General features: G+C 52.6%; 1 protein-coding gene and 1 long non-coding RNA gene across 4 annotated transcripts in view; one reads left to right on the top strand and one right to left on the bottom strand.

The window, feature by feature from the left end:
- Nucleotides 1-13,153: 13,153 nt before the first annotated feature.
- The window catches only part of SCUBE3 (signal peptide, CUB domain and EGF like domain containing 3), a 32,844-nt gene continuing 20,415 nt past the window's right edge, over nt 13,154-25,582 (top strand). For all 3 annotated transcript variants that reach the window (XM_028120389.1, XM_028120388.1, XM_088024021.1), the window contains exon 1: nt 13,154-13,238. In XM_028120389.1, the coding sequence (XP_027976190.1) occupies nt 13,154-13,238 (85 nt within the window). The remainder of the gene's footprint in view (nt 13,239-25,582) is intronic.
- Nucleotides 21,396-25,582, bottom strand: part of LOC114222057 (uncharacterized) — a 33,848-nt gene continuing 29,661 nt past the window's right edge. The window contains exon 3 of the long non-coding RNA XR_003611863.1: nt 21,396-21,478. This is a non-coding gene — a long non-coding RNA (uncharacterized LOC114222057). The remainder of the gene's footprint in view (nt 21,479-25,582) is intronic.

Here is a 25,582-nt window from a genome sequence, read left to right as displayed (position 1 = left end):
CATCTGACAATGTCTGGAGACGGTTTTTGGTTGTCAGACTGGGAGGGTGTGCTGCTGGCATCTGGTGAGTAATGGCTAGGGACACCGCTGAGCATCCTGCAGTGCGTAGGACATCCCCCCACACGTATCCAGAGTGCTGAGGTTGTGAAACCCTGCTTGAAGAGGAGTTGGGCTGCTGGGGGAAGAACAGGCTCTCAGGTACACTCATCTGTCCAAGCAGCCCCTTTGCATTTTAACCTGGGCCTTCCGGTGACAATGCCGTCCCTAAGCCGTAAGCTCAGTAGAACTGGCTGAGCGGGGGGAAGGGGGGGGCGGCAGGGGGGGCCTTCAAGGTATCACTGTGCACGCGCCACCTGCTCTGCGGGGGAGGCCTAGGGATTACAGGGACCGGCTCAAACGGTGCCCTCTTCCTCCGTGGTCACAGCCGAGGTCTTGTCATGACAGTTGCTGCCAGGTCCGTACTCTCCTCCTCTCTGACCCCAACGGCACGCGATGCCCAGCACTTTGCAGAGAGTTTATGGGTATTTACACCAGCATGCAAGCCCATCATCACAGCCCCACTGTGTGAATCAACATAGCGAGAAAGGGCTCTCCTCTTGCCCCAGTCATCCGGCGTGAAGTTGGTTTTAAGGTTTAGAACAGACATGATTGAGCTGTGGTGACAATGGGAGGTCTGGAGGAAATGTCTCCCAAGGAGGAGGGGACCGGTGCCTCCTCAAGAGTGGGGTTGGCCAAGCGATGGTAGGAGAGTTTGTCTTCTGTGCCCCAGTTATGGACCATTCTTCTTCCACCTCTATGGGGTGTTTTTTTGGAGGGGGGTGTTGTCTGTGTCATGGCAACTTTGAAGAAAGCTGTAGAAAACCTCTCTCTGGGAAAATGAACACTGGAGACTGAAGTTTATTTACAGTTTAGGAGATCCTCAGATCCCTTTGAAGCCTATCCATGACCTTACAAAATAATTCACACTGACATGTAAATGACTATTCGGTATTTCCATCTTTTTTTTTTTAAAGATTTTATTTATTTATCTGACAGAGATAGACACAGTGAGAGAGGGAACACAAGCAGGGGGGGTGGGAGAGGGAGACCAGGCTCTCCACCGAGCAGGGAGCCCGACGCGGGGCTCGATCCCAGGACCCTGGGATCATGACCTGAGCCAAAGGCAGACGCTTAACGACTGAGCCACGCAGGCTCAGCCACCCCTGTATTTCCATCTTAATGGGGAATAAAACCCTTAAGCCAAAGGAACTGTTCTTACTGGGGAACTACTCCATCAGCAGGCTGAGACCCTTTCTAAAGGGGATGGGAAAGCATCTCCTAACTTCTGAAGTCTTCCCATATCGCTGCTGAACCTACATATAAAACTGGGTTTGGAGGTGGGGAAGCAAAAGAGGCAACAGGGGCTGTTTCTAGGCTAATTTGGAATCAAAAGGCCACCTGAGACTTGACCCAGTGGCTTGTTGGGACCACAGTACCAGATCCTCCTTGTCAGCCCAGAGCATCTGATCTCGTTAATGGGCCAATAAAAATTAGGGGGACAAAGGCCAAGCCTGGCAGCTCAAATGAATCTCCTCAGCAAGAGGGAGTAATCTCGTTAAGAGTTGTAACTGAGCAAACGGAGGACTCATTGCGTTTCATTAACTTTAATAGTGCTCGTTATGTTGGCTTCCAAGGGCTTTGGGATACGAGAGAGAAAGCCAGACTCATCATCAGCGCTTGGGAGTGAGCTGGCTCTCGTGGGCACCCCTGAGGCGCCCAGCGCCGAGCTGGAAGTGATTGGTCTTGCTACCCCCACGGGCTCCGCAGCCCAGCATGACATCCTGGCTACACAGGCAAGAAGCCCAGGCCTCAAGGACTAATTCTTTCCTGCCCGGGTGGAAAAAGACAGGGACAAAGAGCTTGGGGCAAACCATCTCCAAGCTGGGCAGGCCACCTGGCTCTGGGCACCCACATAGAGGCCCCTCCCAGGACATCCAAAGTCTGGCTCCAATGCTCACCAAGCCCCCATGACAGGATTCTGCCAGCCCAGAGCCTGGCCCCCGGGGCCATTGTCAATGCCGGCCACGTCCCTGACCTCCTTCTTCTCTATCCCAGACGCGTACACTGCCAGAAAAACGGAAAACAAACAAACAGGGCCAGCAGAAAACACACCACCAAACAAACCCGCCTCACATTGTCCTCTGCGGTCGGCCAGGGCCTGGAGCCCGAGGCCACTGGCCTGGAAAAGCCCGAACAGCTCCCTGAGTGCAGCCCCTGAGCAGAGCCTCCTCCCAAGGCAGGGTCTGCGTTGCCTCCTCCCCGGCTGCTTCCTTCTCTTTCTCCTTCTCCATCTTTCTTTTCCTTCTATCCATTCTTTCCCTCCCTCTTGCTTTTTTTGCGTGTCTCCCCCCCCCCCCCGCTGCCTTCTCTCTGTTCTCTTTCTGCATCCATGATGAAATAAACTCTCTAAACATTGAAGAAATCCTGCAGAGTAAATAAAGCCCAGAGTGTATAAAACCAATTCAGGATGTGAGCCAGCCACACTGTCGCCTTGCTTTTAAAGTCATCTATCAGGGGTTCCAGACCCACACACAACCCCTTAACATCATGTGGAAACCCGCTCTTCATCGTCTGGCCCACCTTTCAGATCTCAGTACTTGTCCCTGTTGACAAGTACTTGTCTCAAGTTGAGCTACATTATTAGTCCCCTGGAGACCTTCCCCCTCCAAGTCCTTACTCACCTCATGTCCACCACCGGGAAAGCCCTTGCCCTCTTCATGCGACTCCACATATGGGAATTCGATGTATTCTTTGAGGTCGTTTTTAAACCCTCCCCTCTGGGGCGTCCCCCAGCTTCCAGCTGGAATTAATCTGTTTTCTTTGTGCCCTCATTACAATTTTATGTTGACACCTTTGTGTTTGGGCATTTACCATGTTCTGCCTTATATTCTAATTATTTAGATGCAAATTTCTCTCTCCTGCCTAATTATGAACTTGAAAGCAGAATTTATGTCATCTTTGAGTTCCCATCTCCTTTAAGTTCCTGGCACATAGTAAGTGCACAAAGAATGTCAAACTCATTAAAAATCGAGTCCACGGTTATAAGAAGCACACATACAATTAATTCCGCATCTTGACTTCGCCATTTGCAAATTTGTTTGAGGCACTGGGTTCCTTGAGTAGGCTCCCCAAGGTCCGATTTCAGGCATTTGCCAAGGGCTGGAGGATGGTATGTTAGATGGCGGCACCTACTGGCTAAGGGTGGCATTACAGCTTGGGTCCGCCACAGAGGAGCAACCCAATTTCTCAATCAATCGCAACAGGATTGGACCAGGGTGTGGCTGGGCCGGTGAGGCAGAAGAGGACTAGAATGAGTTCCTCTCGCTCCTCAGGAGCTTTAGGCTGATCATGGGGAGGAGCATTCCTGAGTCCGGGCCAAGGCTTGCTCTCCCACCAGCGCACCGCAGCCTCCTGCAGATTGGATAATTTTTCAGGACCAGAGTGAGAAACTGAGGAATAACAGCCTGGCTGTGATGCCCCCTTAGCTTTGCCAGCCCAGCTTGACATGATGCCTGGGACAGCTCTCCACCTAAGACAGAGGAAGAGAGGTGGCGTGAAGGGAGAACCTCTTGCCAAACAAGGGAGGCAAACTTCTGTATGGATACTGACACTCCTCGTAAGCACACAGCTGGCAAACATTCTGACCCCTTCCCTTGCTGCAAGTTTTCAGCTTCTCCTAACAGGATTCTCAGTCCTGTGGGAGCCCTTCTCAGAAAATACAATAGAAGCTATTGGAGAACTGGGTTTTTAAAACAGCCATTCACTTTATGAATTGGTTCATGAATACCTTGAACTTTGCCCCAGTGCCTCCCCCCATCCTTTCTTTGATCCGAGGTACCCAGAGGGATTACACTGTTAGGTGGAGGGGTCCCCCTCTGTCTCTCCAACTTTTCCTCTGGGGAGGGAACCCAGTGGGGATTTGGGGCAGGAGAGCCACAGGGAAACAGGTCAGGAGGAGCAAAGCTGAGCCTGCTCTCAGCAAAGTTAGGAGGTTCTAGGAGCGTCCCTCAGCCCCTCCTCGGCCACACCTTTGTTAAGGCTTCTTAACTCAGTTAACTTAGTTATCTTACCGATAACTAAAGATTTAACCAGCAAAGGCTTAATCTTGTTACCCTGTCTCACAGGGATATTTGTATTTAGGACCCAAGGAACACAAGGTATAGCTCAAAGGAGTGATCCTCTTATGATGGGATTTTAAGCATTGGTGGGAAGGATCTTTGATGGAGCAGTTGAAGGAGGATGAGGGTCCTGCCTCCTGAACCTGCTTCCCCTAGATAGAAGTTGCCTGTGGACTTGGTCCCATCCACCTTGGCCCCTGGCCTTTGGGGAGATCCTGAGCTCTGGCTCAGGTTCCAGTTCTGCTTGTCTTCCAGAATCTGAGAGTCTCTAGCCAGGGTCACCTCCTAGGCCCCCTGCATCTCTGTGGTTTTTCTTCAGCTTGGAGTCTCCACACTGACCCTCCATTTAACCCTCTGCTGCCACCAGTCCTTTCAAGAACCCGAAGCATTCTCAGGCTGGCGGAAGGCAGAGGCACGGGTCAAGAGCTGTTCCTTGGGATTCCCTTGAATCTCCTTGCGATTCCCATGAGCTCACTATTCCTTCATTCTTTCATTCATTCAACAAACATTCACTGAGCTCAACCATGTGCTCGGGGCTGGGGATACAGTGGTGACCAATGGGTCTCGAAGGTTTGGAAGACCAGTGAGGGGAAACAGACCATTATAGTAGAGCATGGCCAGGACCATCACAAGGACCACTGAGTTCCAGGCCTGCAGCAAGGCACATTTAAGCTGGATCTTGAAGGGCAGCTGTGGGTTTTCCAGCTGGCAAGAACATGGCATATGCCAGGCATGGTATGGTCTGGGTACAGTGATGGCGAGATCAGAAGACAAACATGTCATTGGAGAGAAGGGTCCAAGACTGGCACAGAGGGCCGCGTATGCCATACTAGGAGTCTGGAACTTACCCTTGTCGGGCAATGGTCCACAGGAGACACAGCGAGTGTTGGAATGGAGGCAGTGGCTATGGGGGTTGACGGGAGGGATGGGTTTGAGGGAGGTTTCACAGGATCTGGTGGTCTAGAGATGGGGAGAAAAAAAGAGTCCTTCTGGTCCTAGAGAAACCCAGCTGGGGCTGCTGAGTGGGTTGTGGGGCCATTAACCCCAAGGTGGAGGTCACAGGAAGACGACAGGTCAGGGGAGAATGTTGAGAGGAACTGTGAGTTTGGTTGGGTGTCGATTCAGCTCGAGGTCTTGAAAAATGCCATTGGAAAGAGCTATAAGTAGGCAGAAATATAGAACTAGACAGAAAAGAGAGGAAGTAGCTAGAGATAGAGATCTGAACATTGGACACATAGCATAAAAGCTAGAAGAAAAGCAGGGGTTAGGGATGTAGATCTGGGAGTCTTCAGCACTTTGGTGGCAGCTGGAGCCATAGGGCCCCGCAGCGTGGAGCAAACTCTCCACCTACTTGGTGCTGGGATTTCCATGAGACTTATCAGCAGTAACCGTCCAACAACCTGCAAGGTCAGAATTTTATCCTTCTCATTTGCTGGATGAGGAAGCTGAAGCTCAGAGACGTGAAGAAACTTGGTCAAACTCACCCACTGATGGGCTGGGCTTTGAACTTAGAACTGTCTGACCACAAAGCCAATATTCTTTTTACCACCGTTGCTGTCCTGGGTGAGAGTCCCTAGGGAGGTCACATAATGTGAGAGCTGAGAAAATCCAAACTAGAAACACTTAAGAGGCCAGTAGAAGGAGAGCAGTTAGCAGGGGATCTGGGAAAAGAAAGGGCTCCAAGAAGGGGAAGAAAAATGTTCAGAGGCTTCTGATGACGCAGGGAGGTCAGGCTAGATAAGGACTGGCAGGCAGCCCGATGGGGAGACGTGGAAGTCACTGGAGCCCCAGCAGATGTGTGTCAGAGGGCCCCCAGGCCAGACTGCACTAGGGTGAGGGGTTAAGGGAAGCAGCAAAGTGGAGATGGGAAGCAGGCGTGCTCCTCCTAGAAGTTCGGGAGCCCAGAAGCACAGAGGCAGCGGGGTCTGGGGAAGTTTGTAGGATGCTGCAGGTTATACTGCATTTGTAGGAGAAGGAGCTGAGGCGAGGGATTCAGGAGAGAGAGGGGATAACTGACAGCCCGAGCTCCCTACAGGGCCAAGACAAGATGGGATCCTTGCCCATGTATGCAGGATTGGCCTTGGCCAAAAGGAGGGACCCCTCTCCCAGCAGTAGAGGGAGATGGCTTCTGGCTTCTCCATGAAATAGGAGTTGGGTGTACGGCTGGGAGAAGTCAGGGGGCTGAGGCTGGCAGAGGGGCAACCAAAGTTTGGAAGAGCAGCTGTGTAGAAAGGGACAGGGCACAAACTCAGGGCTGTTTGGAGACTTGCCTTGTGATGTGGAGGGGTCTGGATCCACGCATTGGTGTCGATGCCAATTGGCAGGCTGGGTATTTTCGTTTCCTCCATGGAAGCAGCCAGCAAGCAGGTGGGAAGGAAGCAGGTGGCAAAGTGACTCAGGTGTGGGGGTGGGCAGGGAGGAAGGGCTGGGAGGACCCTGGGATGAGGGGCCAAGGGGGCCACCCAAGTGGCCAGAGGAGAGACTGGAACAGGTGTGGGCAGCTTGGACTGGGCTATCCCCCCTCCTCTGGGTCTTGGCAGGGCTGCCAGTGGACCTCTCTTGTAAAGGCAAGACTAAGGGCCTTGGAGCCAGTTAGTCCTAGAATCCCAGGGCCAGAACAGACCTCTGCGGAGAGCACTACTTCCAATCTTCTGCCTACATGGCCAAATGGCTCCGGGGACAACCTGGGCAGGTGGGGCACAAGGACTGACCAGGGTCAGTGTGTCCGCTGACCCGGCACGATTCCCCCCTCCCTCCTCTCTTCCATTTCTTTGGTGGTGGTTGTTCGGAGCATTCTCTTCTTTCTCTGTCAGTCACTGATTTGTGTTTCTATTTCTATCTTGTCCATCGATTTCTTTCTAAGTGTCATCAAGATTCACCTCAAATCCCTCCTCATCCATGAAGTCTTCCTGGATGATCGACTTCTGTTTGCTGACTTTCCAGGGCACTTTCACCCAGATTGCTTGATGTTACATTTGCGTATGCAGAGTCTGTTTTGCGTATACAGATCTTGTCTTCCTGGTGAGATTCCAGTACTCTGGGGGGATTTGCCTTCTGATGCGGAGGGGTCTGTAACCATACGCACTGATGTTGATATATCTCTTGGAGTAGGGAATCACATTCTCTATTTCTTTTGCAGGCCCTAGAGGGCCTAGGACCGCGTGTATTGTGGAGAAGGTATGTGATAAGTACCATATTCCACTTGATGGAAGGATTCATGACTGATCAAATCATCAGGAAGAGGAAGAGCAAAAACCAGAAGAGATAGGACTGGCAGCTCTGAGGGTACAGGCTTAGGAGCCCTGATCCAAAAGTCAGAAGTCAGGGGAGACATGGATTCTGCTTCTGGCTTTGCCTCTTAAATTTGTGTGACCTTGAGCAAGTCATGTGACCTCTCATTAGACAAATGTGATGCCTAAAGACCCTCTTTTTATTTTCTTTTAAGATTTTATTTATTTATTTGACAGAGAGAGACACAGCGAGAGAGGGAACACAAGCAGGGGGAGCGGGAGAGGGAGAAGCAGGCTTCCCGCTGAGCGGGGAGCCCGATCAGGACTCTGGGACCATGACCTGAGTTGAAGGCAGATGCTTAACGACTGAGCCACCCAGGCGCCCCTAAAGACCCCCTTTTTAAAAAGATTTCTTTATTTACTTGAGGGAGGGAGAGAGAGAGAGAGTCTTAAGCAGACTGCATTGAGTGCAGAGCAGGACATGGGGCTTGATCTCACAACCCTGAGTCACCACCCTGAGATCAAACCGAGAGTTGGATGCTTAACCGAATGCACCACCCAGGAGACCCAATGGCTAAAGACTTTTGAAATTGTACTCCTACATGATCCTCCAGAGCAAGATGACTGCCCTATTCCCTCTTATATGTGAAGGGGCTGGTCTGTGACCCTCAGCCTGCCCCAAATGATTAAACTCTAATAATGGCCAGAATGTGTTAGGTCTCTGTGGATTCAGAGGAGGCAGCATAGAGAATGGAGGAGGCAGCCACACTTCAGAGTCAAGTCTGGGCCCAAGTCCTGGCTTTGTCCCTTCTTAGTCGGTCATCTGGGCAGTTTGACCTACTTGAGCCTTAGTTTTCTCATCAAAAAAATGGGCATAACAGTTCTTGCCTAATAGGCTTGCAGTGGAATGCCTGTTACAGTGCCTGACACATATAGAAAATACTCAGTAAATGGTAGCTATGAGCTCTAATTTGTCTTAGTGTCTGGGTCTTCTTCACACAGGGTAGAAGGTACAAGATGGTAGAGAAAGAGGGATTCTGGAGCTACCCTACCTGGCAGGTGAGTTTCCTTCTTTTTTTTTTTTTATTTTTTTATTTTTATTTTTTAAAGATTTTATTTATTTATTCATGAGAGACAGAGGAGGAGAGAGAGAGAGAGAGAGAGAGAAGCAGAGGGAGAAGCAGGCTCCCAAGGAGCAGGGAGCCCGATGTGGGACTCGATCCCAGGACCCTGGGACCATGACCTGAGCCGAAGGCAGACGCTTAACCATCTGAGCCACCCAGGCGCCCGTGAGTTTCCTTCTACTCTCCAACTTGAAAGTGCTGTGGATGAGTGCAGTGTGTTGGGATGCATGGCATTTCTGGAAACTTCTCAGTAAGAACGTGTGACGGGGGCACCTGGGTGGCTCAGTCGGTTAAGCGTCTGCCTTGGGCTCAGGTCATGATCCTGGGGACCCGAGATCGAGCTCCTCGTGGGGCTCCCTGCTCAGCAAGGAGTCTGCTTCTCCCTCTCCCTCTACCCTTCCCCCCGCTCTTGTTCTCTCTCTCAAATAAATAAATAAAATATTAAAAAAAAAAAAAGAACAACGTGACAGACAGAACCTATTGGGGTTGGTGAGAATTGAACCCAGCTGGTTGTACTCACACCCAATAGCATCAAAGTCTGGCCCGGGACAAGACTGCTTCTTCCCAGGCACTACTATATGTTAACTATTAAACACTTCTGAGTAGTCAGAAGAACAGCAGTAGCCGCTGCCTACCAAATGCCTACTATGTGCCAAGGGGGTTTCCATTCATCATTTCATTTAATTAACGCCATAACATTTCGAGGTGGGTGTTTTTATTCCCTTCATGGGAAGAGAAAACTGAAGCTCACTGAGATTGAATAACTGATCTGAAGTCACATAGCTCGAAAGTTAACAGAGCTGAGATTTGCCCTTTTTTTGAGAGAGAGAGAGAATGAGAGCGGGGTGGGGGGCAGAGGAAGAGGGAGAGGGAGAATCTTAAGCAGGCTCCACGCCCAGCGCAGAGCCCGACCCGGGGCTTGATCTCACAACCCTGAGATGGTGACCTGAGCCAAAATCAGAGTGGGATGCTTAACTGACTGTGCCACCCAGGCGCCCCAACAGAGCTGAGATTTGAACTGCAGGGTTTCTTTTACTCTTGAGCGCATGTAGTTAAGCAGTGATGCATGCCCACCTGTGAGGTAGTGTGACCATACCCGTGATGTAGACAAGGAAGCTGAGGCTCAGAGAAGTGAAATAACTCAGCAGAAACAGATAGATGGCTGGAAAATGGGAGAGCCCGACATTGTCCTTGGGATGGTCTAATTCTGACGTATACATGTTCTCCATTAGACTAGACTCCCTGTCAAGGAGGGTCACTGGACCCATTTTACAGATGAGGACGCTGAGGAGCCGAGAGAAAAAGCAAAGGCTCATGGAAGGAGACTTGGCAGGGGAGGGGAAGTCTCTGAGTGTGATGGGGCCCTGGCAGAGGTATCCCTAAGCAGGATCAGGCTGGGTCCCCAGCCCAGTTCTCTCCCTAGACATTTGCAGGGCAGATTAGAAGGAAATGACTGTCAGAAGCAGAAGTGAAGGCAGAAAGCCCAAGAGAGTATGGAAGACCCAGAGAACCCGGCGACACTTTGCTCCTGCGGGTGAGGGTATGGCGTATGCTGCTGCTTTTGTAATACCACTTGCAAGTGCCATATCATGATTTCTTGGCACCTTCCCGTGTCACTACCCAGCTGTGAGTCCCTGCGGAAGTGGACAGGGCAGAGGGCCATGGGACCAGCCTCCCCAGTTCACAGTGCCCAGTGGTAGAAGCCTTGCTTCTGCTCCTGCAGAATTGTCTGCAGGGCCAGGGGTGGGCTGGGACAAGACTGGATGGTGGGGAGCAGAGCAGGGATCTGCCTCTTCTGCCCAGATGTGGAGGAAGCTCACCCAATCCCGGAGAAAAAGCTGACAAAATGAGGGGGAAAAAAGGAAACTAGAGTAAAAGACACTGAGCCTCCCAGAGACTTAGCAGCTAAGGTGGGGCAATGGCCACGCTCAGGGGACCAGGAAATCACACTGAACTAGAAACAAGGTTTGAAGTGACCTATTAATCCGCCCCTACAGAATCCTTCATGCCCACCTCCCCTGTGGTTTAGAGGGTGAGCCGGAGCCCTCCTCCCTAGGGACCCAGAGAAGCTCACACGAGTGTCCAAAGCAAGGCACAATGCAATCTCCCTTCCCTGCCCTGGAGAGGTGGGCTTCTCAGCTCTCTCCCTGTGTCACCATGTAGATCAGGCACCATCTGGCAACCTCCAATTCTTCTTCTTCTTCTTCTTCTTCTTCTTCTTCTTCTTCTTCTTCTTCTTCTTCTTCTTCTAACCACTCTCTTGTTTGGGGCAGAAAGGATGGCAAGTTTGCGCTTGTCCCCCAGCCCTATACATAATTGGTGGCAGCAGGCAAAGCAGCTTCAAGGGGAGGGGTTTGCCAATGGCATGAAGGAGGGAGGGAGTCCTAGAGTGACAGAGCTGGAAGGGACCTGGGAGATCACTTGACCGAAACTTTTGTGGCCTCCACACCATTCCTATGATCTGTGTACTTCCATCCCTACCATCATCTCTCCTGCCAAGCAGGAGTTCTCAAGACCTCCTCCCCCAGGTTTCCTAAGGGCACTGTCTCCTGCCTCCTTTCCACTAAGGAGCTAATCCACCCTCTTGTTTTCTAGATAACACTGAGGCTCATTGAGATGTGACTTGCCCAAAGGCAATCTTCGTTCCAGGATAGAGCCAGAACAAAACCCCAAATGCTTGAGACTTTCCATCCTCCTACTCTTCTATTCAATCCCTAGGGAAGGAAGGGCTCAATTCTTCTCCCTGGGGGCTCAGGAGACCTCTGACGTATCACACCTGTCACCTAGCTGATGTGGGCTGCCAGTGTCAAGGTTGTCTAAGAACGGAGTTATTTTCAGGATGATTCTGGTCATTTCCCTTCCTCCCGGGTATCCTGAGGGCTTTGTGAGGTTAGTCTGGGTTCCACTTGCCTCTTCCCTGAAAAAAAATTGGTTCTGAAGTGTAAGTAACTGCCTGGAACCTGGCATGGTCTCAGGCTGACTGAGCTCCACACTCCAAGGAAGCCCCTCACCGCCTTTTCAAGGGGTCTTTCCTCTAGGATGAAAGGAGAGAATCCACCCAGGAGGCAGTGTTCATGGTTCAGAGACACTGCTCTTTGTATACTTTTTGCCCTTATTTTTTGCAAATATCATTTATCTTTCCTCGCTGCCAGCAGTTGGAGATAAGAAGAGCTCGGAATGGACTGGTTGGGACCACATCTTGAAGCTGTGAGGGCAGGTTTGGAAAAGTGTGCTGCGCTGATCTTTGTGTCTGTATTTACACGCACAGGCTTATTCCTATGGGTTAGCCTTTGCCCCTGTACTGAGTGCTTGAGAGTGTTTTATATGTGAGCCCACCTCTATATGGGCAGGGTGACTCAGTGGGCTACCTCCAAGGCCTTAACTGCAAGGGAGTCTACCCTGGAGCTGGCAGTTTGATCTGGGGGAAGGCTACCTTCTTCTTGGTCCTCAATTAAAGTGGACTCAGCACTAGGAAGGAGCACTGAGACCCGAGGGTGGGGTGGGGGGAGCGGTGGAGGTAAGAGTTGGCAGGGCGCCCTTCGGTCCGAAGTCGGAGCCCCTCTCGGTTTTTCGAGGTCCAATGTGGCCGTGTCTCGCGTGTCGGGCTGTGTCGGGCGGGCGTGCCGGAGTGCCCGTGCGATCCCGTCCGTCCCAGCCTCCCCGACACCCCGAGCTCTCTTTGTCTCCTCGTGGAGGTGTGCGTGCAAACCTGCGTTGCACGGCCCTCATCTCGTGCGAGCGCCGGGGCGCACCCTAGCTCCCCCACTCTTCCCGCGGGGAGAGAGAAGGAGCCGGAGCCCGGTGCTGTTTGGTCTGGAGCGGAGCGGGGCTTGCATTGATCCATTGATTGTGCGCGGTCTGCGCCTGACCTCCCTGCTCCCGGGGAAGCCGTCTCCATGGAGACCGGGCCCGCTCCCCCAGCGCCGGATTGTAAATTCCTGCAGGCAGCGGCCCGGCAGCCTGGGGAGGGGGCCGCCGCGCCCGGGCGCGCAGGGGGAGCGGCCGCCGCGCCGAGGCCCCATTTGAAAGAAAAAAGGGCACGAAAAAGGAGGTGGTGGAGGAGGAGGGGGAGGAGGAAGAAAACGAAAAGGAGCGAGGAGAGGAGGAGAAAGAGGAGGAGGAGGAGGAGAAAGGCGAAGAAAAAGAGACGGAGCCTGAGAGACGGAGAAGGAGCGAGAGAGGAAGAAAGAGAGGCAGAAAGGGCGTGTTTCTGGCGCTGCGTTTCCCCTCCCCTTTCTCAGGTCCCTCGCTCGGGCTCTGCGCGCTCTCCCGCGGCAGCTCTCTCCGGGCGAAGCTGGGAATTGGGTGGGATTATACGGAGCGGCCCCGCCGCCGCCGCCGCTAGCAGAGCCGGGCTCGGAGAGGGCGGGGGTTCCCCTCCCTCATTGGCGCCGGGCGCCCCCCCAGCCTCGTCGCGCTCTCCGCCTCGCTCTCCCCGGCGTCGGGCCGGGAGAAGCCGGCAGCATCGCGAGCCTCCCGCCGAGGGCGCCGCGGTCCGCGCCCCGAGCCCGCAGCCCCCGGCCCGGCCCCGGCGGGGCGCCCCCTCCCCTCCCCCCTCCGGCGCGCGGGGGCCCGGCCGGCTTCCGCCCGTCCCGGGGCTGCGAGACCGGCCCCGGCCGCCCGGCCGCCGGTGGCTCCAGCCATGGGCTCGGGGCGCGTGCCCGGGCTCTGCCTGCTCGTCCTGCTGGTCCACGCCCGCGCCGCCCAGCACAGCAAAGCCGCGCAAGGTAAGGAAGGAGGGACGCACGGCGGCGGGGGCTGCGGGGGCCCGAGGGCGGGGGGGGGGCGCGATTTCCGAGGGGCAGGGCAGGTGCTGGGAAGCGTGCCGCTGTCAGAACCCAGCACCGTGCACCCGCACTCCGGCCGGGGACCTGACCTCTGTCTGGGCGCTGCGTCCCGGGCAAAAGGCTGGAGGAGCCAGGAGCGACGCGGAGGAGTGAGAAGTTTGGGGGTCCCTAGGCAGAAGTCGCCAAGCACCTCAGAATTCTGCCCGACTTCATTGCCACCCCAGCATCTTCGAAAGACTTCTTGTCCTCCAAAAGTACGAGAGAGGATCTTCTCTTCTCTCAGACATTGCCAGAAACTTAAGCTGTGGCCTGGAGAGACGGAGAGAATGAAACTTTTCAGCCACGCCATGTATTTCTTCCCCTCACCCCCAACCCTCATGCAAAGTCAGACAAAATTTCCAAGTTGTTGTCCTATCAGTAGAAAAATGTTAAAGAAAAATAGGATCTTTTCTGGAAAGACCAGCTCGTCTCTCACTGGAGGGTAGGGGGCTGAAGAAGAGAAGAAAATTTCTGACTGGCTCCCAGCAAGAATGTCGCTTTCTGCCTCTTTGGGGGGAAATCTCTTTCGTCTTGCATGGCTTTCATTTCTTATCATAATATTTATTTATTAAGGCCTCGGGTTTCCAATTCCATTTAAATCCAGGTCAGAATTGCATTAAAATAACAAAGTAAAATTCCAGGCTGGGGAGCTCTGACAGATCCCTCTAGGAATTAAAGGGAGAGAGACAGGGAGGCCCTCCGGCCCCCATCCCTGACCCCAGGCTCATTGCTCGGCCAGTCCCAAGGCTTTGCTGGCAGAAACCAGGCTGGTGGGCTACAGTTCTCTTGGGGACAGCCTCCCCTCCCCCTTGACCTCTTGCTGCACCCTTCCCCCCATCATGTCCTCACCCAGGAAGAGATTTATATGGACAAAAAGAAAATTCCTCCTGGCAAGGCTTTGCGGAGGAGGATATGATTCTGCCTATTGTCCCAGGGGCTCCCGAAGCCAAGCTGGGGTGTGGAAGTGGCTGAGCCAGAAGGGAAAGTTGAACTTGGGAGTTGGGGAAGCCTGAGTCTCTGGCAGTCAGGTCCCTGTGTCCTGGAGCCTGAGTGCCTGGCTCTTAAGCTGCTTTTGTGTACTGGATGGGCTCCCACTCTGGTAAAAGGGAGGTGCTATATCAACGCCAGTCTCTTCTCCCAAATGCTGCCTCTTCAACTACCTCCTTCTTCCTCCAACCTGTCCTTTAGCAGAGCCCAAGGACTGGAGATCGCAGCTGTCACATACCAGACCCCAACCCCACCCCCTTCCAACCCCAAACTGCCTCTTCGCCAGTCCTGGTTCCAGACAGCCCACTAACACTGCCACCACCAACCCCCACCCCCCCAGCCTGGAAGCAGCCCCTCTCCCACTGTGGATTTGCTTGTGTTTTCATAAACAAAGCTGGCTTTTGTAGTGTGTGCTGACTTACTCATAACATGGAATTAGCTAGGGAGTTTAGTCTGAAGGAAGGAACAGATTTCATTCAGTAATCTAGAGACAAGATAAGGGCCTCTTTCAAGTTGGAGCCAGTGTCTGTAGTGGCCTAGTGAGACTGGGGGGCTGGGGGCAAAAGGGGGAGCAAACAGTATATTCAGGGGATTCCCAGGGCTGATGGAGACTCCTAGAAGGGACAGGTGCGGGGGAGGGGGGGGCGGAATCAGCTCATCCTTCAGGGATGGAAGGATTCAAAATCCCTCCAAGGTGTTCTGGGGCTCCCTTTTTCATCAGACACCCTGCTGGGTGCTGTTGGGGGGGTGCAGCTAGATTGGAGGCCCCCTGCCCTCAAGGAACTTACATCCTCATAGTTTTGTTCACTACTTATATTCAGGCCACAGTCACTCGCCCTGACTGGGCCGCAGTTATCTGTGTTTCTTCCTTCCTTCTGATCCCTGAGTCTAGCCTGGCATGGACTCGAAGCCTGTCATTTCAGCTACATTTGACGCTGCTGTTCAGGAACTGTATCAACCTGGTCTGCCAGAGATTGCCTAACGACAGGTCTGTTGGGCTAGAGGGATGTCTCTGGACCCAAATCTGCAGACCAATGCCCTGGGAAAGACAAGCACTAAACCGGGCAGGGCAGGCTTACCCCTAGATGGAGTGCTGTGGCCATCCCTCGCTCCCAGACATATCTCCTGGGTATCACCAGGGCCAGCAGGTGTGTCTTCAATGCCACGTGCTTATAATCGAAGCTCTAGTGGGTGTCTTTAAACTGCAAAGACTCTTGTCAGATATCTTGCGCAGTTATTATACCTCTGGGTATAGTGTGTGTGTGCGAGTGTGTGCGTGTGTGTGCGTGTTTGTGTACAGTTACTATACTTCAGGGCCTTTTTTCCAGAGATTCCATCCTTCCCCCCCAAGAACCAAAGTGGAAAGGGATAGGGAGGCAGGGAAGGACAAGGAAGGGAGCCCTGAGTGTGCAGGTGAGTGTGTGTGTGTGTGTGAGAGAGAGAGAGAGAGAGAGAGAGAGAGAGAGGTTCCCCGCCATCGCCCACGGGTGATACAGCTGGGTGTCTGTGTCTCTTGTGACTCGGTTATTAAGCCTGGATACGAAGGTTTTCGTGTCTTTGAGAACTGGGTGTGGATGAGTGGGTGGGTAAGCTTGTGTGACTGGGAGTGAGTGAGCATGAGGGTACATGGTTTTGAGTGTTTTTCAAGTGCCTGTCTGTGTATTTTAAAGTAGACAGACTGGATAACCAAGATAATTGTTAACTTAAAAGCATTAATTTGCTTTGCTTTTTTGGGGGGGGGGGTGTGCAGCAGTGGTTAAAAAGACCTAATCCTTGCTTAAGGCTCAGGTTACAGCTGAATGAAAAGGTCTCCTGGCCTCCCGGGGAAAACTTGTCCCCAGGGCGGGCTCAGGGAGAGTCAGCCTGGCCGTTTAGTTTACCTGGTTGTTTTCTCTTCTCATTAGGGATAAAATGTTGATAAAGTCGTGTATTTAGAGTTCCCAAGTAACACCATCCCTGGGACTGAGAGCGTTCATCTGGTGGCAAACAGTGTCTCTCTGTCTCCGCGTGTCTCTCCGGGTCTCTGTCTGGGTGTATGTGTGTCTCTCTCTTTCTTTCCCCCACCCCTCTCTTCCTCTTTAATGTGGCTATTTCCTCTCCTCCCCGCTTCCCTGGGCTCCTGTGGCCAGCTCTTACAGTGAGGGGACTGTTCCTCCTAGCCCCTCCCTCCAAAATATGAAATGAAAACCATAACCGTGTCAGCGGGTGAGGGTGGCCCCGTGGGCAGCCGGCTATTGCCCGTGCCCCATCCAGGCCACACTGGAGAGAGAGAGAGAGAGAGAGAGAGAGAGTCAGTCCCCACTCTTGGAGCCTGATCTTCAATCAGTTGCTTCTAAGCCTGTCTCCCCCCACCCCTCCATTTTTCCAGAAGGGTGGAGAAGGGGGATGGACTGCTTAGAAATTCCTCAGGAATCCCTTTGACCTCTCTTCTCTCAGTGACATGTCCCCTGGGGAGGTGGGGAAAGCCTGGGGCCAGGGGAACACTTCTCCACTTCTTACCCCTCATCTCCTTGAGTCTCTGCAGAGTGGAATGTGAGAGAGGGGAGCGGAAGACACCAAGGCCAGAATTACCACAGGCAGAGAAAGAAAGTTATCAGCCACCCCTAAATGAGATTGTTTTCTGAAACCTTCAGGAATCTGAGAGCATGAGAACCGGTTTGAGATGTGAGCGGCCGGGACCTGTTGTAAAAGGAGCCGGCCCTGGGTGTGAGTTTGGGAATGCGAGGTGTGCATTCACTGGGGCGTGCGAGCGTGCGTGTGCATGATTCAGGGTGTGTGTGTGTGTGTGCGCGCGTGTGTGTGTGTGTGTGTGTGTGTATCCCCCCCCCGTGTGTGCGTGCGCAGTGCTCCGGTGAGAGGAAAAGGGAAGCAGGGCAATGTGCGTTTTGTTTTCGTTGGAGAAGTCAAGAAATGGAATGGCTTGGTCCAGTGCCTTGGATTGAGGGTGGGGGAAGGGAACGGGTAGTTTCAGACCCTCTTGCGAAGATGGAGGTGGAGGAGCTTGCTGCCTGAACTCACCCCAGTCCCTGCCCCCAGCTCTGGTCCCCGTGTGTCAGGGTGTGGGCCTCCCTTGACGTCCTGTACCCCTAGCACATGACCACTTCTAAGAAAGAGTCCCTGTCAGGGCTGGAAACGGCAGAGCTGCTCTGAGGCTGGCAGTGCCCGCAAGAGGCCCAGGCCTGGGGACAGCTTCTTCAGGTTCAGTTATAAGACAGCCGTCTGGAAACAGAGGGACGGCTGGGCCTTGGGCGGGGAGAAGTGGTACAATGGCTAACTCGGGGATGTCTGAGGGGTGGAGATAGGCGCCTGGGTGAAGAGGGAACACAGGCCCTCCCCTCTCCCCACGGGCCCCTCTGTCACCAGACGGGCCACTTTCCTCCCACGCCCGCATACGGCCGGCTCCAAATGGCATGTGGTGGGGCGTTTGGTGCCAGTGGGTTGGTAGACGCGGAGCCGAGTTTTGGGGCCTTTGAGGAAATCATTGAAATTCCCTTCCTCACTTGTAAAATGGACTAGAGTATCAGGAGGGTCCCTCTCTGCTCTCAGATTCTGCACATCTCATTGAAATCCTTCCTGCTGGAAGGCAGAAAACACGATAGCAAGCCTCGGTCCTGCCCCCAGGCCTCTTTGGGCCTTCCCGCCCAACACCCAGGCCCTCTGCTTCCTGAGCCCTCCTCTACTACTCCCTGCTCGAGTCTGTCATGGCTGCTCCTCCTTTCTTCCCCCACCCCAGTTTCCTGGGGCCCCAAGTACCCAATTGCTCTGCATCCTTAAGTAGAGTCTCTCCCCCTGGAAAGAGCCCCTACAAAACAAGTGTGTTTCTGTGCGTGCATGTGTGTGTGAATGTGTGTGTATCCAGCAACTTTGGGTAAGGGAGCTGCAATGGTTGTGTTCTGGGAACTGAATACTATCTAGGCAGGGCCCTGAGGCCCCAGTCCCTGGTCCTACGTGGTCTATTCTCAGCTCCAAGGCTGGCCCTCTGTATTCTGCTCCAGCCGAAACATCTCCCGCTTTCAGACCAAAGTACTGTTTTGTAGTTGCTGTTGGGTTTGGCCACAGAGGTGAAGAGGTGACACCTGAATCGGGCGCTGTGGCCCTCGCTCTTACCTATGGTTTTTCCCTGCGGCTGTACCCGTAGCCCTAGAGAGCTGTGGGGTTTGGATTTCGGAGCTCCAGGCCAAGGGCTGTCCACATCTGGTCCCTGATGGCACCACGCTGAGTAGAGACCTGGGCAGGAGCTGCTGGGCTAGAGGGAAGATCCAGAATAAGGAAAGAGATCTAAGGAATCCCTGGGTGAGGGTGGAGGGTCAGGGTATGCGGGCATGGAGTTGGGGGGGGGGATGCTGGAAGAAAGGGGGAGCTTAAAGGATAGACCCTGGGGAGCAAGTTTACAGAGAGGACGTTTTTACAAGTTTCTAATTATATTTATTTGGAGTTTTCCTCTGGCGGTTTGAAGCTGTTAACAGCAGGAACCTGTATCCCGGTGTTTGTTTTTGTTTCTAACCAGCCGCTTGGCCCAGCAGAGTGAATCCCAGTTGGAGACACCTGCCCACCCCGTCCTCACTGCAGCTCTGTATGCGCCCACCATGGCGCACTGCCCTCCTTCCCTGCCTGCCACTCAGCCCTGCCCTCCTTCCAGCCACCCCCGTGCCCAAAACCTCAGAGCATCCGCATCCCTGCTCTGGCTCTCCGACCAGGAATATCCACCTGTCAGTCCCGGGCCGTTCCACGGTTATGTGTCCATGCTGAGCTGGGGTCAGGGCAGGCACGGCAATGCCTGAGGCAGGGATTCCTCCCCTGGGGTGTTTCTGGATAGTGTGTAGTGAGCAAGCACTGGACTCGGAGTCAGAAGACCCGGGGTCTGGCTCTGCACAAGCTGTTCACACTTGCCCATCTATGTAGTGAGAGACAGGGCCATTTGAGGCCCATGTGAAATAGCCTGGGTGAAAGCTCCGCACACGTAATTATGCACCATCTGACACCATCGTTGTTCATGCTGTCATTTTTTCCATCCGTGTAAAGAGATAAGACGGATAATCATGAAACTGGAACCTTCCTTGGCCCACTGCCTGCCTGCCCCTCTCTCTCCAGCGTTTTGTTCTTTCCTCCCTACCCGGGGATCCCCTACCTACCCATCCTCTAAGGCCTCTGACTCAGGGTTGGTTTCATCCACATTGAAAAGGAGAAAATTCTTGTCCATTTGGGGTACTTTCAAATGAGCAAGGAGCTGGTTTAGGGATAAGGTGGTAGGACTTAGAGAAACTCATCAAGGCCTCTCGATGGGTGACAAAGCTCTCAGGTTCAGCCCTGTTCCCCTCCAGGCACTGAGCACCAACTGCTTTTCCTGGCTCTTCAGTCAAGCAGGCTCAGCTATATAAGAAAAAGGGTCCTTTTTTTGACGAGAAGAAAGTGCTCTGTCTCCTCTCCTTGGGGTCATCTGTGCGGTTTCCTGGACTCTCTCCAGGCCTTCCTTACCCCTGCTTATGCTTTGTCCAGGCCGAGGATGGGCCCAGGCTCCAGCTGAGGTCACAGAGTCTCAGCCTGGGGTTCCAGGTCGGGAAGATAGCCTGAGAAGCCCAAGCTGGGAAGCCAGGCTCAGCCAGTTACCCTAGTTGCCCTTTTCATCTAGAGGGAGAACACATGCACACATATACAGGTCAGGGTGTCATGGCCGAAGCCCAGGCTGGTTCTACTTTGGGTGTTACTTACAATGTGGGAGGCAACATGGAGGAAAGGCTAAGAGAACTGACCAGGAGCAGCAATGGTGTGCTGGTCTCAGGTGGACCCTGGTGCCCCATCATCAAGTGCTACTTAGCCCTGAGGCCGGGGAACATTTATTGGACAAGGATACTCCAAAGAGATGCCTGAGCAGCTCCAGATAATATCTGAAGACCCTGAGAGCCTACGGGTCCTATAGGATTCCCTACGAATCCTACCCTGGATTCATTGTTCCCAGTCTCTTCTGGCCTCTGCATCACCAAATGGATGCCTTTAAGTGGGTCTCTTACTTTCTCTGAGTTTCCTATCCCCCTACCCTTAATTTAAGACTGAATTTCCTAGGACTGCCATCCACCTGGAATAACTGTGGGGTCACAGGAAAATGAAAAGTTTTTCCTTGTGGTAACATAGAACTGGGAAGATGACACAAATATGGACCTCCTCTATTCACCCGCCAACCCATCCATCTGTCTGTCCGTCCATCCACCCATCTGAGTAAATGTTTTACGAATATTTACTAAATGCCTTCAGTATATCAGTCTGTCTTGTTCACTGCCGGATGCCTAGCTCCTAGCACAGTGTTTGGCATGTTGCAAATGCTTAGGAACTCTTTGTTGAATGGCTAAATGCATATGATCAGCTCCCAGCTGCCATGTGGATTTCAAAGATTCAGAAGCCATAGCCTCAGGGAGGCTTCTGGAGGAAGATACTACACATGCACTAGAAGTTAAATAATGGTACAAGGCAGCATGTAAGAGGCATCATAAGACAGTGATTGGTCAGGCAATCAGAGAGTCTGCACTCAGCCCAATCACCTGGGGCTAACCTGGTTTGGGCAGGAAGGATGTCACAGTCATGCAGGCCCATTAGGACACCAGTCAGGCTGCTTTGGACCTCCTCACTGGGCCCAGCAAATCTGCTGCTGTGAGTGGTAGGGTAACTACTGTGGTAATGTAAAAGCGGGTGGGGTGGACTGTCCCTAGGGGTGTCTGCTTATCTGCAGCCTGCATTCTGCTCATTTCCATTTGTTGTTACTCCTGAGCTGGATCTGGGCAAAACATTGAAGTAGATGGAAGTGTTTCCTTTGGGGTCCTCCTGCTTCCCTTTTGGGGTATACTTGCCCATCCTCAGAAGGGAATCTTAGGACTACCCATGGTCAAACAATCCACCCTTTCTGGTCCGGTCTGCCCTCTCACCCTCCAAACACCACCCCCACATCCCACCCTCCCTCCCTACCTTGAGCAGAGTTTATGGAGGGCTCTGCTAGGTACGGAAGCAAATCCAGCAGAAATGTCAGATGGCACTGGGAAAGCTGCTGCAGTTACAGACCCACGCATTCATGCCAGGGTAGGGTGAGGCAAGGAAGTCTTGACTCATCTGGGGTATCTCTGCAGCTGCCACTGTCCCCCAATTCAGCTTTCGATCCAGCCCTGCACCTGGGGTGGGGGTAAAGGCACATAAGGAGAGCCCTCACAAGGGATCGTGGAGGGCTGCTTTTTGGTTCCCAACTGGCCTGTCACCCACTTCACCCTCCTCTTTGGGCAGTTCTGAGCATGGGCAGAGAAGGCAGTGGAGAAGGTACCTTCAGGGATGTGTCTCCCCAACATTCCCTGTACCATCACATGCTCTCCTGGTGCTGCATGGCCCCACACGAGGCCTGAAATGGGGCTTTGGTAAGAGGAAGGAGGAGCAGAAAGGGGGTTCAGAAACAATACTGGGGAGAAAGTTGGAGAGAAGGAACAAAAATAGCAGACCTCTCTCAGCACTTACTATATGCCTGCACTGCAGTGCTAAATACTTGACAAGTATTAACTCATTTGATGCACGCGGCAGCCCCATGAGGAGGTGCTATTATTCTGAGATGCAGTTACAGAGCAGGGAACAGGTAAGTTCAGAAGCTGGCCCAGGACCACACAGACACGGGTGGGGCTGGCGTTTACACTGACACAGCATCACTCCAGAATCCCTTTTCTCAAACACTCTGTCATCTTGCTGCCCCCAGTGTCTTCCCAGCTCGGGCAAATGGTCTATTCATATTATCTGAGATGGGAAAGGAAGATAGCAGCCCAGCCCAGCCTGCGATGCAGCTAGAGATCCTGATGCAGCTGGTGTAGGAGAGTGCCTAGACAACCACATTTTTTAAAAGGCCCCCAGGGAATCCCAGTGTGCAACCAGGGTTGAGAACCACCGGTCTAGACCAATCCATGTCCAACTAGCATCAACTTGTTTGTCAGGCCAGTAGTAAATACTTGCTCCCTCAGAGCTATGATGAGACTGTGCCTATGGGTATCGAAGGGATCCCTGCATGGACAAATCGTGTGTGGGCAGATGTGGTGGAAGGGAGCTCTGAAAGAATGAACTCGCAAAAGGAGGAGACACTGGATATAATGGGGGGCCCTATTTCAGAGCTCTGTTTTGTTTATTTGTTTTTAGAGGGGGAAGGGGCAGAGGAAGAGGGAGAGAGAGAATCTCAAGCAGGCCCAGGGCTCAATCTCACGACCCTGAGATCACCTGAGCCGAAACCAAGAGTCAGGCGCCCAAACGACTGAGCCACCCAGGCGCCCCTCAGAGCTCTGCTTTAGGCCTGAACTGCTTCAAAAGATTCCAATCAAATGGTTGAAAGGTCCTGTCCTCAATGAGTGACTAGCCAAGTGAGGGAAGCTGATACATGCCACACAAGAGGGCTTGACAGCATTAGCAGAAGGATTCAGCAATGGCAGCAAGTGAGCGGAGGCAGGCTGAGTCCCCTGGGATCAGGAACCCTTTACGAATGGGGCTTAGCAGGAAGAGCTTTGGGGAAGACAATTTTGAACCAGATCGGGGAAGCCGGGAACAGTGTGGCTAGAGAAAAGAGAACTGCATCTCAAATGTGAAGAATGAGATGTATGTGAATGCTTGGACAAGGGCAGAACACTTAGACGTTGTAGAGGGAGGAGGTAAGAGATAAAAGTCTTCCAGGGCAGAGACTCTTGGCTGGAGAGGGATAAGCACCATGAGCAGGGCGATGAGGGAGTGGGTAGGATGCTGGGAAGAGCCCAGCTGCTGGAAGGGTCTACGGGCTCTGCCGGGAAGCCTGGGTTTGCTGCCATCAGCATCAGGGGCACTCTGGTCCTAGTGAGCACTGAACTGGAGGCAAAGCAAAGAACTGAGAGCCCAGATGGCCCGGTGCAGACTCCAGCGAATCACCCAATGATTCGGAGACAGGCATGTCCCTCTGAGATGGACCTAGAGGAAGGGCTTCCCAGTGGATTTCTAAATTGTCCGGCTGGCTGCGGGGGAAGAGATGGTGAGAGACAGAAGAGGGCTCAAAGCAGGATGGACAGAATGATCGTTAGTCACGGGGATTGTCCAGTGTCCCAGGCCAGCCTCGAAGACTCACAAGGGCGTGTATAAATGTGGGGACAGAGAACAGGACTTGGATCTCTGAGTGCCTTGTCCTTCTTCATGTGTTTAACCACACTTGAAATTTCCTCTTTCTTCTTCTGACGGTCAAATGCTGATCCAGTCTCCAAAAGTCAACTTGAATCCCACGGCTCAGGAAGTATTTTGGTCTACCCAGGCCTAGGCGTATCCCTTATTAACTCAGAGCGGTGCTCCAATAGAACTTCCTGTGATACTGGAAGTGCTATCCGTTGGTGGTGGCCATTAGCCACATATGGCCATTGAGCACTTGGCCTAGGGCAACTGAGCGACTGAATTTTAAATTAATTTAAATAGCCATATGTGCTTCATGGCTACCATCATAGACAGCACAGTCCTAGAGCATCTGTTGTCTGAACCAGCTTCCATACTATTTCCCAGATATTTTATTAGGAACTTTACACAGATTATCTTATCAACTGTTCACAGACTCTCACGAGGAGGTATTATCCCCATTTTAAAGAGGAAGAAATAAAAGAGAATCAGAAAAGCTTCCCTAGAGAGGTAGAGCTGGATTTGAATCTGGGACTGACCGGTTTCAGAGCTTAGGCTCTTTTAATGAGAGTACATTTCTTCATTGGACCTACTGATACTCCACGCAGCCTCCTACTGTCTACTCTCCACTACCCTTCTTGCCCTCCACTAGTGTTCATGCCCCTCTTCTCTGTTCTTTCATTTGGGGATGAGTTCCCACGGTGGGCCAGCAGGCAGAGACACCATGACCACTGAGCCTGAGGGAGGTGGAGAGTAAGTGTGAGTTACAGCAGTTGGAATGACCGGGCATGGCGGACTGCTGCAGAGGAGTCCAAGACAGTTGGAAGGTAGAGTGCAGAGCCGAATGGAAGTCCAGAAGATTTGAGGCCGGATGTTTGGGGGCACTCTTCCAAATTTCAATTCTCTTCTTCATCCCAGGAAGCCTCAGTCCTGCCCCCAAAGTACTTCTTGAAACATGAAAGCAGAGGACAATTAACTGTTTCAAGCTAGGACTCCTGGGTATCTATAAATTGGAGTGATTACTGGTCCACTTGTTCATTCACATTCTGTAAAAATATGTATCAAGCACCTTAAGGATTTGGATTCTGTAGCTTGGCGATAGGGCCTGAGAATCTGCATTTTAACAAAAGCCAGGCAACACTATAGTCCACTCTTTTTTTTTTTTTTTTACAGTCCACTGTCTTGATTGCAAATCCCATTTCTTTATTTGCAGGTGGCTACCGCCACACTTGGGTTCCCCAGTTCCCAGCTAGAAGTAGTCTCTTCCTCCTCTGATCTTCCTTTTCACAGAGATTCTCAAGCCTGGCTGCATGTTAGACTCACCTGGGAAGTTTTCGAAAAATACTGTGGGCTCATTGACCAGACCACTGGGGATGGCGCTGGGCATCTCCTAGGGGAGTTAACTCTGATGATGTGTAGCCAGGGTTGAGGACCCTCTCACCTTATGTCTAATGTCTCTGTAGCGCTCAACTACACCCTGCCTCATGTTACTTGTCTGTCCTTCTGGCTGGGCCAAGTCACCTCGGGGCCTCCACAGGCTTCAGCATAGTACCTTTCACAAATACACCCTGTAAAACATTTTCAACTGAATGCAACATGTTGCCATATTTTAGCTCTGCTTTATGCACACCGTAATGTTGCCCCAGAAGTTGGAATCTTTTTTTTTTTTAAAGATTTTATTTATTTATTTGAGAGAGAGAATGAGATAGAGAGCATGAGAGGGAAGAGGGTCAGAGGGAGAAGCAGACTCCCCGCTGAGCAGGGAGCCCGATGCGGGACTCGATCCCGGGACTCCAGGATCATGACCTGAGCCGAAGGCAGTCGCTTAACCAACTGAGCCACCCAGGCGCCCAGAAGTTGGAATCTTTTGCCCAAAGATGATAAATAGTTTTCTTTGCTCTGTCCTTTCAGAACCATCCTCTTTTTTGCTAGATCTTGGGTGGCCTCTTCCTTTAGCATAGCTCTCTGAGGAGTACCTCGTGTCAGAGTGAGAGCCAGGAGGGAGAGGAGCACCTTGAGTTAGATGGGAGAGTTCAGGGTGGCGAGTTGGACAAGCTGGAGTTAGCTGGAGAGCCACAAGTGCCCCACTGATCAGGCTTCAGGTTGCTGGTACCAGCCCCTGCCCG

This window comes from Eumetopias jubatus, unplaced genomic scaffold (assembly GCF_037043125.1).
Source record: "Eumetopias jubatus isolate StellerSeaLion01/CBP00866 unplaced genomic scaffold, mEumJub1_p1.0 scaffold_6, whole genome shotgun sequence".
Classification (NCBI taxonomy): Eukaryota; Metazoa; Chordata; class Mammalia; order Carnivora; family Otariidae; genus Eumetopias; species Eumetopias jubatus.
The sequence above is the reverse complement of the archived record's forward strand: the minus strand, read 5'-3'. Positions and strand labels throughout refer to the sequence as shown.